The 13,379-nt window shown below is 44.3% G+C and overlaps 1 protein-coding gene across 1 annotated transcript in view; it reads right to left on the bottom strand.

Annotated features, from left to right (window-relative positions):
* grin3a (glutamate receptor, ionotropic, N-methyl-D-aspartate 3A) overlaps positions 1 to 13,379 on the bottom strand; it is a 152,045-nt gene that overhangs the window by 32,365 nt on the left and 106,301 nt on the right. The window contains exons 4-5 of the mRNA XM_078215308.1: positions 7,184 to 7,329; positions 1,992 to 2,107 (exon numbers count right to left, since the gene is read on the bottom strand). Of these exons, the coding sequence (XP_078071434.1) occupies positions 1,992 to 2,107; positions 7,184 to 7,329 (262 nt within the window). The remainder of the gene's footprint in view (positions 1 to 1,991; positions 2,108 to 7,183; positions 7,330 to 13,379) is intronic.

The following is a 13,379-nucleotide window of genomic DNA, read 5'->3' on the forward strand; positions in this document are numbered from 1 at the left end:
TAGTTAATAAATATTCTTCACTGATTGATTACAGCAAGACTGGACTTTTCCTCACTGATTTGTATATCTTTCCTATTATACTAAATTGAAAATATACACCAAGAAGAACTGTGTCCCAATTATCCATCTGAGTTTTGGGATACTTGCACATTTAAAATCAGCTGGGTTCTGAACACACATCCCATAAATGAAGTGAGTTCAGACTTCCTGTGGTTCATGGCAATACTCATCGAGTAATCTCGAGACAGTTGAGTGTATAGAACAGACATTGGGCTGAATTTAGTGTGGGTGACACAGGTTTAGCCCTCTAGTGGGAAATGTGTAACACCAGAGGCTGCTGGGCTGTATGTGCACAATCGGGTGTTTAAGTGGGCATGGCGAGCCTCCCACATAATTAGGAGGGTGGAAATCCTCCCAGTGAGAGCTTCCAGAGAATCAGAGACTGGCAGCTCTCCATTACAGGCAACGCCACCGGGAGCAGTAGCTGCTGTTTGTAATTCAGTGAGGTCACCATCAGGTATCACCGCTGGAGCCTTGGAGAGTGTTGAACGGGGAGCGTTGGAGGTTGCAGAGAGGGTGGTTGCTCCAGGACAGTCTGATGTCCACCTGAATTGAAACTCACTCCAAAGAGCTGGTTGCATGGTTGGAGTTTCTACCAAACAGATTAAGGAGCTGGGAGAGACAATTAAGCTGTCACAGTGCTACCATTGGCAGGAGGGTGGATCAGTAAATTTGCTGATGACACCAAGATTGGTGGAGTAGTGGATGAGGTGGAGGGCTGTTGTAGGCTGCAAAGAGACATAGATAGGATGCAAGGCTGGGCTGAAAAATGGCAAATGGAGTTTAACCCTGATAAATGTGAGGTGATTCATTTTGGTAGGACTAATTTAAATGTGGATTACAGGGTCAAAGGTAGGGTTCTGAAGACTGTGGAGGAACAGAGAGATCTTGGGGTTCATATCCACAGATCTCTAAAGGTTGCCACTCAAGTGGATAGAGCTGTGAAGAAGGCCTATAGTGTGTTAGCTTTTATTAATAGGGGGTTGGAGTTTAAGAGCCGTGGGGTTATGCTGCAACTGTACAGGAGCTTGGTGAGACCACATTTGGAATATTGTGTGCAGTTCTGGTCACCTCACTATAAGAAGGATGTGGAAGCGCTGGAAAGAGTGCAGAGGAGATTTACCAGGATGCTGCCTGGTTTGGAGGGTAGGTCTTATGAGGAAAGGTTGAGGGAGCTAGGGCTGTTCTCTCTGGAGCGGAGGAGGCTGAGGGGAGACTTAATAGAGGTTTTATAAAATGATGAAGGGGATAGATAGATAGAGTGAACGTTCAAAGACTATTTCCTCGGGTGAATGGAGCTATTACAAGGGGGCATAACTATAGGATTCATGGTGGGAGATACAGGAAGGATATCAGAGGTAGGTTCTTTACGCAGAGAATGGACTGCCTGCAGTGATAGTGGAGTCAGACACTTTAGGAACATTTAAGCGGTTATTGGATAGGCACATGGAGCACACCAGGATGAGAGGGAGTGGGATAGCTTGATCTTGGTTTCAGATAAAGCTCGGCACAACATCGTGGGCCGAAGGGCCTGTTCTGTGCTGTACTGTTCTATGTTCTAGGAGGGTGTAATTACAGGGTGACAAGTTTACATCAACAAATTCCATTCTAAATTTGAACAGAGGAATTTAAACTGGCACAAAGGCATGATAAAAATGTGATGACAGAAAATAGGGATTGTAAATAGGAAATGCATGCATGCAGACTTCAGTTGTTTTAAAAATTATAAATATCAACCATAAGTTTCTAAGTAAAAGCTTGTTGGCTTTTTCGAGGAACCAATTAAGAAAAATACACTTAATCCATTACCTTTGGGGAGATTTACAAATTCACGTGCATTAATTCCCCTTCTTGTAAATGTGACCAATCTTGAGCAACACCAGTGAAGATCTGCTGTACACTTATCTGAATGTGTGTAAAGAAATGCATACCTTCAATTGCAAAAGGTTTTCCAACGGTTAGTAACTTGCAATCAGCATCGATTGAAACCTCATAGTCTAACAGTGCTTTGTCCATTATAAAGGCATCAAGTCTCTGGGGATCATTCCTAGGTTAAGAAGTTCACATCTTTAATCCGCAGCACAGAATTCACTCCACATTTGCATCTAGCCTTCTGCTGGATGCTTTCTTGAGGACAGTTGTGTACAGAAATAACTAGTCAATGATCTCTATTATTTTTTCTCTATCATTTTTGAAAGAGTTCAGCCACATGGAATCATAGAATGGTGACAACAGCACAGAAGTAGGTCATTCGGCTTGTCGTGTTTGGTTGGTTCTCTGAAGGAGCAATTCCCCTAGTGCAGTCCTGCCCATTACCTTCTCGTTGCCCTGAACATTTTTCCTTTTCAAATCATGATCCAATTTCCTCTGGAGTGCCTTGATATGGATCTATTTGCTATTTATTAATGTCACAAGTAGGCTTACATTAACACTGCAATGAAGTTACTGTGAAAATCCCCTAGTCGCAACAATCCGGCGCCTGTTCGGGTACACTGAGGGAGAATTTAGAATGACCAATGCACCGAAGCAGCGCAAGTACAAAAGGTCGTAGCCCAATCCATCACACAAAGCAGCCTCCCATCCATCGACTCTGTCTACACTTCCCGCTGCCTCGGAAAAGCAGCCAGCATAATTAAGGACCTCCGCACCCCAGACACTCTCTCTTCCACCTTCTTCCATCTGGAAAAAGGTACAAAAGTCTGAGGTCACGTACAAACTGATTCAAGAACTGCTTCTTCCCTGCTGCTGTCAGACTTTTGAATGGACTTGCCTTGCATTAAGTTGATTTTTCTCTACCCCCCTAGCTATGACTGTAACACTACATTCTGCAGTCTCTCCTTTCCTTCTCTATGAACGGTATGCTTTGTCTGCATAGCGCGCAAGAAACAATACTTTTCACTGAATGTAAATACATGCGACAATAATAAATCAAATCAAATCAAATCTTTCGGAGTGTGGGAGGAAACCGGAGCACCCGGAAGAAGTCCATGCAGACACAGGGAGAACGTGCAGACGCCACGCAGACAGTGATCCAAGCCGGGAATCAAATCCGGGTTCCTGGCACTGTTAGGCAGCAGTGCTAACCACTGTGCCACCGTGCCGTCTTTGAGCACAAAATTTACATCCCAAATTTATCCGTGGCGTGCATTGAAGAATTGAAATCGTTGAATAAATTAATTAATTGCCAGGAGTATATAACCAATTGATTTGGAGCAGATGCAGGTAGTCTTATGAAGGCAATAATACTGATCTGCCGACCCCATTGTATCAACTTCATAGTTCCCTCAATGTATAATAACAGCAGACACAATTACTCATCTGATTGATCAATAAACAGATTTTTAAATGCAAAATGAAGTGTCACCTTTTCAATCAATATATAATTTACTTTTATTGAAAAATAATTTATGAATAACCAACTTGTATGATTTCTAAAGCAATAGATTGCAGCTGAAAAAGCATGTACGTCATTGCATTTCAACAAACATTAATCTCGTGTTAACAAAATACTTTGCTTGGTTGCATTCATTCAGATCTTTGGTCGGGATCATGTAAGATCTGCCATTAAAAGTGGGAAGATATCTTATAAATTATATCTGATGTAACATTTCAACTCAAATAAGGAACAGCTAAATGGTTCAAACTGTGTCTACCAGGGCTCAATAGTAGCACTTAACTGAGTTGGAATGTTGTGGGTTCAAGTCCCACATCAGACACCTGAACACAAATTCAAGTTTATTTATTAGTGTCACAAGTAGGCTTACACTGCAATGAAGTTACTGTGAAAATCCCCTAGTTGCCACACTCCGGTGCCTGTTCGGGTACACTGAGGGAGAATTTAGATGGCCAGTGCACCTAACCAGCACGTCTTTCGGACTGTGGGAGGAAACTGGAGCATCCAGAGGAAACCCACGCAGACACGGGGAGAACACAGATGGTGACCCAAATCGGGAAGTGAACCCGGGGTCTCTGGCGCTGTGAGGCAGCAGTGCTAACCACTCTGTCACCGTGCAAATGTAGAGCGTCAATCAGACAGACAGAGAGTGAGATGGTCACCTTTGCCTTTGGCGGCACAGTGGTTAGCACTGCTGCCTCACAGCGCCAGGGACCCGGGTTCGATTCCCGGCTTGGGTCACTGTCTGTGTGGAGTCTGCACGTTCTCCCCGTGTTTGTGTGGGTTTCCTCCGGGTGCTCCGGTTCCCTCCCACAGTCCGAAAGACATGCTGGGTAGGCGCATTGGCCGTGTTAAATTCTCCCTCAGCATACCCGAACAGGCACCGGAGTGTGGCGACTAGGGGATTTTCACAGTAACTTCATTGCAGTGTTAATGTAAGCCTACTTCTGACACTAATAAATAAACTTAAAACTTCAGGTTTCCGTCAGCTCTTGTTTAAGTAGAATACTGCTAATTGCATTTGTCACAAACATGACGTTATGGTTTTAAAGCTTTGTAGAGCACAGGTCTGCTAAAGAAAAACAACTTTTTAAAAAGCCTTTTGTGCCGAACAGGGACGTACGGACAGAAAACCTGGCGCCTTTGTGACGGTTCGAAAACCTTATCAAACTGCTTATCTCAAGAAGGATCACAAAAGACGAGATTCAATGAGTGTTCCACAAGCGTAAGTAAGATGCTTTCACTTGGTGGGTTTCTCTCAGAACAGGGACAGCTGACTGATGAGGACCTTTAATGAAAAGCTAACAAAAACCCAAGCGGGAGAAAGGCTGTTTGAACGGCCAATATCTATCATTGAAGCACAGCCTGTCAGTTTCAGAGCCAGTTTCCGGTAAGAAAAGGCTGGGAGCTGCCAAAAGAAATAGCCACACCTTGAAACAGAAACTGCTTCTGAACAGGGAGAGACTGAGAAAGCTTTCCACAAACAGCTATCGGACTGCTGTACCAAATCAGGCCACCAAGAACTCCAACTGCTGTACCTCAAAGGTGAAAACAGAAGCCTTCCCTCACCCCCAGGACCCGTTCTGCTTTGTGAGTCCACCTGTGAAAGCAAACACTTCAACTACAGAGGCCATTGCTGCTGATGTCAATAAGGGATCGACCCCCCGAAACCTCCCTCTGTCTGATTTACTCTGGACTTGGATTTCACTCGTTAAATCGGCTGCTGGTTTGGAAGTAGCATTCAGCTGAGAGTATTAATCAGAGATGATTGATAATCACCGCTCTCCCCAGCGGCCTGAGCGAAACCCCATCCCGTTGCCAAATTGTTGCAGGCTTTGAGGCCATTAGTCTGGGCAAAGCTCATTAAATCAGACATCTGTAACTAGGAGAAAGTGAGTGATCCACAGACACTGGACTGAGCTGTAACATGTTAACTTGTGTAAGCCTTCACACTGATTGGATATTATAATGAAGCAAGGGTAAAGCGATTGTGATTGGTATATGCTAATTACTTGTAATCAAATTAGAAAAATGGAATTGCCTATGTTTTGCAGAACCTGGCAAGTTACAGGGGTGTGTGCTGTAGCTTTCCAGTGTCCTTGCTGTTGCTTGCATTAAAATATCTGTTTAAGAGAACTCTGTGACTTGGTCTGGTTACTTGAAGGGTAAAGTTGTGATCAATTAAAAGGCTGACATCAAAACCCGCAACAGAAGGAAATCAAAACAATACACTATACGCCAGATGTCTCACCAAGATCTTGTACAACTGCAATAAAACTTGCTACTTTGATATTCTATTCCCCTTGCAATAAAGGCCAACATTCCATTCACCTTCCTAATAATTTGCTGTACCTGTGTACCAATATTTTATGATTTATCTACCAGGACATCCAGATCCCTCTGTACCACAGAGTTTTGCAAACTTTCTCCATGTTAATAATACACTGCTTTTCCATTCTTCCTGCCAAAGGGACCAGCTCACAGTTTCCCACATTATATTCCATCTGCCAAATTTTTGCCCACTCACCTAACCTATCTAAATCTCTTTATCTCCTCTTCACAACTCACTGTCCTACTTATCTTGGCATTATTGGCCAATTTCGCCACATTCATTTGATTTGATTTATTATTATCACATGTATTGGAATATTGTGAAAAGTATTGTTTCTTGCACTATACAGACAAAGCATATTGTTCATAGAGTACATAGGGGAGGAGGAAAGGAGAGAGTGCAGAATGTAGTGTTACAGTCATAGCTAGGGTGTAGAGAAAGATCAGCTTAATACGAGATAGGTCCATTCAAAAGTCTGATGGCAGCAGGGAAGAAGCTGTTCTTGAGTCGGTTGGTATGTGACCTCAGACTTTTATATCTTTTTCCCAATGGAAGAAGGTGGAAAACAGAATGTCTGGTGTGCATGGGGTCCTTGATTATGCTGGTTGCTACCCCAAGGGGCAGTGGGAAGTGTGGACGGAGTCTATGAATGGGAGACTGGTTTGCGCGATGGACTGGGCCACGTTCACATCGAATTCCATGACATTTTGGCCTGACTTCTCCCAACCCACCCACCAATGGAATTCTAACGGGCGGAGGCGTGGATCATGTAAAGATACATTGAAGTCAGGCGGGCACCTCTGGAAAATCCTGCACTTTGTCTCTTCATGCATGTTGTAGCCTGGAACTAAGGGTTGGAATGGTAGAATCTCAAACATTCCTTCCATCACATGGCCAACCAGGAATCCCTCCTGCTCTTAATGCCTGCCGTTGGCATGTTGGCAGCATTTGTGAGTTCGCACTCAACTCACTTGGCCCACTTTATGAAGGCACCTTCCCTTGTCCTCAAGTCCTGGCATGGCATTTCAAACCCTGAGCTACTGACTCAGAGGCAGGGATGCTACCAACTATGCTACAAGATGCCCGATGTATGCTTGTAGTGGGCTGAGAAACATGGAGGGACAAACCCAGCAGGTATTAAACAAGTGAACATAATAACGTGAGAAACATTACATTCACTGAAACATCAACCTGAACCGTTAACTGTGTTTCTCTCTTCCCAGTCAATGCTTGACCTGCGAAGTATTGCCAATAGTTTTATATTTTATTCAAAGATGTCCTTACGCTTCACAGTACACATTGCTTAGCATTAAGGGAGGAAACTGCAGTGCACACAAGATTGCCTAGTATCAGGAGACAAAGGAGTTTGACAGTGTGGACGAGGATGTAGTACTTACTTCAAGTATTTCACACCATCTGGTGTCGTTGGCACATCATATCTTCTCATATATTCATTCATCTCCGGGAAACTCTTCTTCACGTAATCCTCAGCACTGCTCTCTCGAACCGTCCCAAAACGGAAACCTTGCGAGGGGTGATGGAGCTTGAAGATAAAATTAAACCCATGAGCACAATAGAGCGTAAGATACCATTTTATAAAAGAAAATACATATGCAATAATTCTCCCAAGCTCGTTACCCAGGAGGGTGCACAGAATGCCGCAGGCGTCAAATGAAGTTCTCAGAACTAATGCAAGCTCAGTTGGCTGCAGCCATAGAATTATAGAATCCCTACAGTGCAGAGGGAGGCCATGCGGCCCATCGAGTCTGCACCGACTACAATCCCACCCAGGCCCTATTCCCGTAGCCCCACATATTTACCCTGCTAATCCCTCTAACTCTAGGGTCAATTTAGCATGACCAATCAACCTAACCCGCACATCTTCGGATTGTGGGAGGAAACCAGAGCACCCGGAGGAAACCCACGCAGATACGGGGAGAAAGTGCAAATTCCATACAGACAGTGACCCGAGGCCGGAATTGAACCAGGGTCCCTGGCGCTGTGAGGCAGCAGTGCTACCTGCTGTGCCACTGTGTCGCCCTCAGATGGCCCTCAGCCATCTCGACACCAAGAAGACCTTAACCCAACACTGGTACAGTAAGTGATGGAGAAACAGGGGAAGAACATTCCGGTCGGAGGGGTCATACCAATTCTATGTTAAACTTAATAGAGGACAGAGACATTGCATTCTATTTCAAAAAGCAACGAAAACCTGAATACGAATGAATCCCAATGGAACTTTGTATCTATGCTACATCCACGTAAGAATCGCTGAAGGTCCTGGAGCAGGAATTTGCGAGATTGGCAATGTCGTCATTTTAATATTCTCATTCATCAAATCCCTCTGCAGACTGACTTCTCCCCACCTCTGTAACTTCCTCCAGCTCACCGTCATCCAAGATCTCTGCCTTCCTCCAGCTCACCGTCATCCAAGATCTCTGCCTTCCTCCAGCTCTGGCCCCCTGATGTCCCCCGATTTTAATTGTCCCCTCGCCAAACGTCATGCCTTCAGGTGCTGAGGCCCGAAGAAGTTTCTCCCTCAGCCCTCTCCACTTCTATCCCCTCCTGAAAAATAAACCTACTTTAGCAAGAGTCGTCCGGACTCAAAATGTTGGCTCTGTTCCCTCTCTTGTCAGACCTGCTGAGATTTTCCAGCATTTTCTGCTTTTGTTTCGGATTCCAGCATCCGCAGGAATTTGCATTTATCTACTTGGTCAAGTTATTGGTCACCTGTCCTTATAACTCCCAATGTGGCTCGTTGCTAACATTCCTGTGAACTGCCTTGAGATGTTTTACTACATTTAAGGCACTATATAACTGCAAGTTGTTATTATTATTAAACACACTAATGTTATGTGACAACATAATACCTGGGAAACAGTGGGTTGATGTTGAGAAGATCCCCATGGTTGCCCAAGGTGAAGGTTGCTGATCCCATACAAAACTATTGGGATGAATATGATCCACAGTACCTTGACTGTGGCTGTAAAGGTACGTCGACAATGACTACCCTTGCCTGCGGCCCGGAACGCTGTAGCAGTGTCATGCAGTTGTGATGTTAGTGCATCTGTAAGAGTTTTTTTTAAATTCATGCTCACAACCTTCGGTGATGTCATTGTTGGAAGGAGAAAATAAAACTGTGGCAGGTTGGTGACAAGGATTGGTTTTCAGTTTCAGTTTGGAGCTGCGGGTTTGAGTTTTAGCTTTAGAAGGAAAAGCAAGCTGAAGAGAGGTGTTTTCCCTCATTCTTTGCTGTTTTGAAAATTCTGTGGTTAGCTGAGGACAAGAATGATGCACCATCAATCGAGCAAAGACTAGTTTGTGTGCAAGGCTTTTATTAGCAAAAGACGTGGAGCACACCCATGCCGATGAACTGGTCCAGAGACTGAGGCAGGGGGGTGGGGAGCAGTCGCCTTTATATCTGGACCGGGGGGGGGGGGGGGGAGGAGTCTCGGGTAGGGCCGGCAGGGATGTGTCCAGGCATGTCACATATACAGGTAATAAGCTAACAGTGGTTTACCACAAAGAACTTGTTTCCTGAAGGGTGAAAATCTGTTGTTCTTAGGGGCTGGACCAGAGTGCTTTGAGAAGCTGCCTTGTCTTCAATCAGCTTGGAGTGAATCCAGAGAACTGCAGACTTCAACCAAAGGACTCAAATTTCTATTATCACGTGAACAGTAGTCTGTGCTGTGTTTAACCTGTGAAAAGGAGTTTTTGATGTCTATGGATTTTGGTTTGAATTAGAACACATTAGAGATATTCATTAAGGGTTATACATTATAGTAGTTGTTTTATTTCTTGTTTGTAATTGTTAAAAGTTCTTGCTAATTTTCTTACTATACGTGTTAACTATATTCTTAAATAAACTTTGTTTGATAAAAGCTCCCCAGTGGGTCATTTGAATCCCACCTGAGGAGGAAAAAAAAGTAAGTTTATTTATTAGTCACAAGTAAGGCTTACATTAACACTGCAATGAAGTTACTGTGAAATTCCCTAAGTCGCCATATTCCGACGCCTGTTCTGATCAATGCACCCTAACCAGCACGTCTTTCAGAATGTGGGAGGAAACCGGAGCACCCGGAGGAAACCCACACAGACACGGGGAGAACGTGCAGACTCCGCACAGGCAGTGACCCAAGCCAGGGATCGAACCTGGGACCTTGGTGCTGTGAAGCAGCAGTGCTAGCTACTGTGCCGCCCTGGAAAATATCACGCTTATCCTAACCAAATTAAAGATGCAAAACGTATGACTCAGGCGGCCTTCATAAAACACTTCAGAGTTTCTGACCTGAACCATAACACAATGCAGAGGCGGTCATTTAAACAGGACCTACAAAAAATGGAGCAGCCCAATGATATAACTTCAAAGAAGAAAACCAAGCAATCCCAATAAAATAATTTATTACCTCCCCCGCCCCCCCGTCCCCGCCCCCCCCCCCCCCTCAAGAATCCATTATATGATGCTTATAACATTCTTCTGACAAAGAGATGTGGGGTGTGTCATTTTCCCAGACTACAAGCATATCCAATTGTGCCATCTCTTTTCTAATTAATTCATGTGATGTGGGCATCACTGGTAAGGCAAGCAGCTGTTGCCCATCACTAATTGCCCTTGAACTGAAAGGTAGGCTAGGGGGACCGTTAAAGAGTCAAACTCATTGCCATGGCTCTGGAGTCTCATTAAGCCAGACCAGGTAAGGATGGCAGATTTCCTTTCTTAATTGGATATCAGTGAACTAGATGAGTGTTTATGATGACCGATAGTTTCATGGTCACCATTATTGAGACTAGCTTTCAAATCTTAAATTTAATGAATTAATTGTTGTGTGGATTTGAATTTGTGTCCCCAGAGCCTACAGCCTAGGCCTCTGGATTACTCGTGGAACATCATGGCCTCTTCCTCCATGCAGAGAAATTCTGGTGCCACCCACCCCTCTCACAGGAATTGCCCGGATGTAGTGGCCAGTGAAAGAACATGGCGTCTTTCCAGAAAGGAAAGGAACTTAGCTGTGACAACTGATATGGAACTGAGATCTGTGCAAAGAATTAAAAATGGGTAAGCTTGGCTCAGAACATGAGATAAATGTAAAAATAAAGTTTTGAAATATAATGAAAATTAGATAAATCCAAACCTTTAATTAAGTAAGGAATTAACCATAGCCTGCAAAAACTACAAAGGGTCGTAAACAAAGCTCAGTCCATCACATAAACCAGCTTCTCACCCACTGACTCTGTTTGCACTTCCCGCTGCCTCGGAAAAGCATCCAGCATAATTAAGGACCCCACGCACCCCAGACATTCTCTCTTCCACCTTCTTTCATTAGGAAAAAAATACAAAAGTCTGAGGTCACGTACCAACCAACTCAAGAACAGCTTCTTCTCTGCCGCTGTCAGACTTTCGAATGGAACTACCTTGTATTAAGCTGATCATAATACAAGGTAGGTCCATTCAAATCCGCCTCCCCATCTGTTCCCCATATCCCATTAACCTGTGTTTCTTAAATCAGAAATATTTCTATCTCCTTCTTGAAACATTTAATGAAACCGTTTAAAGACACCTATATCAGACTCCTTTTTATTGACTACAGCTCTGCCTTCAACACCATCATTCCTACGAAACCCATCTCCAAACTCGGTGGCCTGGGGCTCGGCACCTCCCTCTGTGACTAGATCCTGAACTTTCTAACTCACAGACCTGACTCAGTAAGGATAGACAACCACACCTCCTCCACAATCATCCTCAACACCGGTGCCCCACTAGGCTGTGTTCTATATTCCTTACACACCTATGACTGTGTGGCCAAATTCCCCTCCTACTCAATTTTCAAGTTTGCTGATGACACCACCATAGTGGGTCGGATCTCAAACAATAATGAGACAGAGTACAGGAAAGAGATAGAGAATTTGGTGAACTGGGTGCGGCGACAATAATCTCTCCCTCAATGTCAACAAAACGAAGGATATAGTCATCAACTTCAGGAAGCACAAAGGAGAACATGCCCCTGTCTTCATCAATGGGGATGAAGTAGAAATGGCCGAGAGCTTCAAGTTTTCAGGTGTCCAGATCACCAACAACTTGTCCTGGTCCCCCGATCCTGACACTATCGTTAAGAAAGCCCACCAACGCCTCTACTTTCTCAGAAGACTAAGGAAATTTGGCATGTCAGCTACGACTCTCACCAACTTTTACAGATGCACCATAGAAAGCATTCTTTCTGGTTGTGTCACAGCTTGGTATGGCTCCTGCTCTGCCCAAGACCACAAGAAACTACAAAGGGTCGTGAATGAAACGCAGTCCATCACGCAAACCAGCCTTCCACCCATTGACTCTGTCTACACATCCCGCTGCCTTGGAAAAGCAGCCAGCATAACCAAGGACCCCACGCACCCCGGACATACTCTCTTCCACCTGCTTCTGTCGGGAAAAAGATACAAAAGTCTGAGGTCACGTACCAACCGACTCAAGAACAGCTTCTTCCTTGTTGCCATCAGGCTTTTGAATGGACCTACCTCGCACTAAGTTGATCTTCCTTTACACACGAGCTATGACTGTAACACTACATTCTACACTCTCTCCTTTCCTTCTCTATGAACGGTATGCCTTATCTGTAAAGCACGCAATAAACAATACTTTTCACTGTATAGCAATACATGTGACAATAATAAATCAAATCAACTCAAATGATTCAGACTCCACCGCGCTATGGGGCACCGAGTTCCACAAATTCACCACCCACTGCAAGATGGAGTTCCTCCTCATCTCAGTTTTAAATCTACTACCTCCCAACCTATACCTGTGACCTAATGCCTCCTTCTCCTTTAAGAAAATAATATCAAGCCTTCAAATTGAATGTTTCTCACACAGAAAACAGGCAGCTTGTGAGAAAGGTGATAATTGCTTTGTGATGTTGTCACACACATCCTATAACGAACGACTCACTGATTTTGTTTCTTTGGACAAACCCTAATTTATCACCTACGGTATGCCTTTCATGCATGTTTGAGTGCAAAATTAATTTGCATGCACTAAACTACCTGCAGTCAAAGCTTGTTCAGGAAAATGAAGTAAAATAGTTGGTGCTGGAGGCTTGGCAGTCTGAGGTGATTAACGAAAACCTTCATCAATCTTCATGCTCCAACCATCTGCTGTTACTAACATTAACCGGGAAATTGTTGGAGAATTTGCTATTCCATACTGGAGAATGAAATCCCGCTTTGAGTTTGCATGCAAACACTGAATATTTTGCTTATGTGCGGAATTCGAGAAGGAACTCGTGGGAATAATATTCTCCGTATTTAAGTGAGCTGATCACAGAATCCATAGGAGCCCTACAGTGCAGAAGGAGGCCATTCGGCCCATCGAGTCTGCACCAACCACACTGCCACCCAGGCCCTATTCCCATAACCCCATGCATTCACCCTAGCTAGTTCCTCTGACACTAAGGGGCAATTTAGTATGGCCAATCAACCTAACCCGCACATCTTTGGATTGTGGGAGGAAACCAGAACACCTGGAAGAAACCCACGCAGACACGGGGAGACGTGCAAACTCCATACAGTCACCCAAGGCCAGAGTTGCACCCGAGTCCCTGT

Source organism: Mustelus asterias, chromosome 6 (assembly GCF_964213995.1).
Source record: "Mustelus asterias chromosome 6, sMusAst1.hap1.1, whole genome shotgun sequence".
Taxonomy (NCBI): Eukaryota; Metazoa; Chordata; class Chondrichthyes; order Carcharhiniformes; family Triakidae; genus Mustelus; species Mustelus asterias.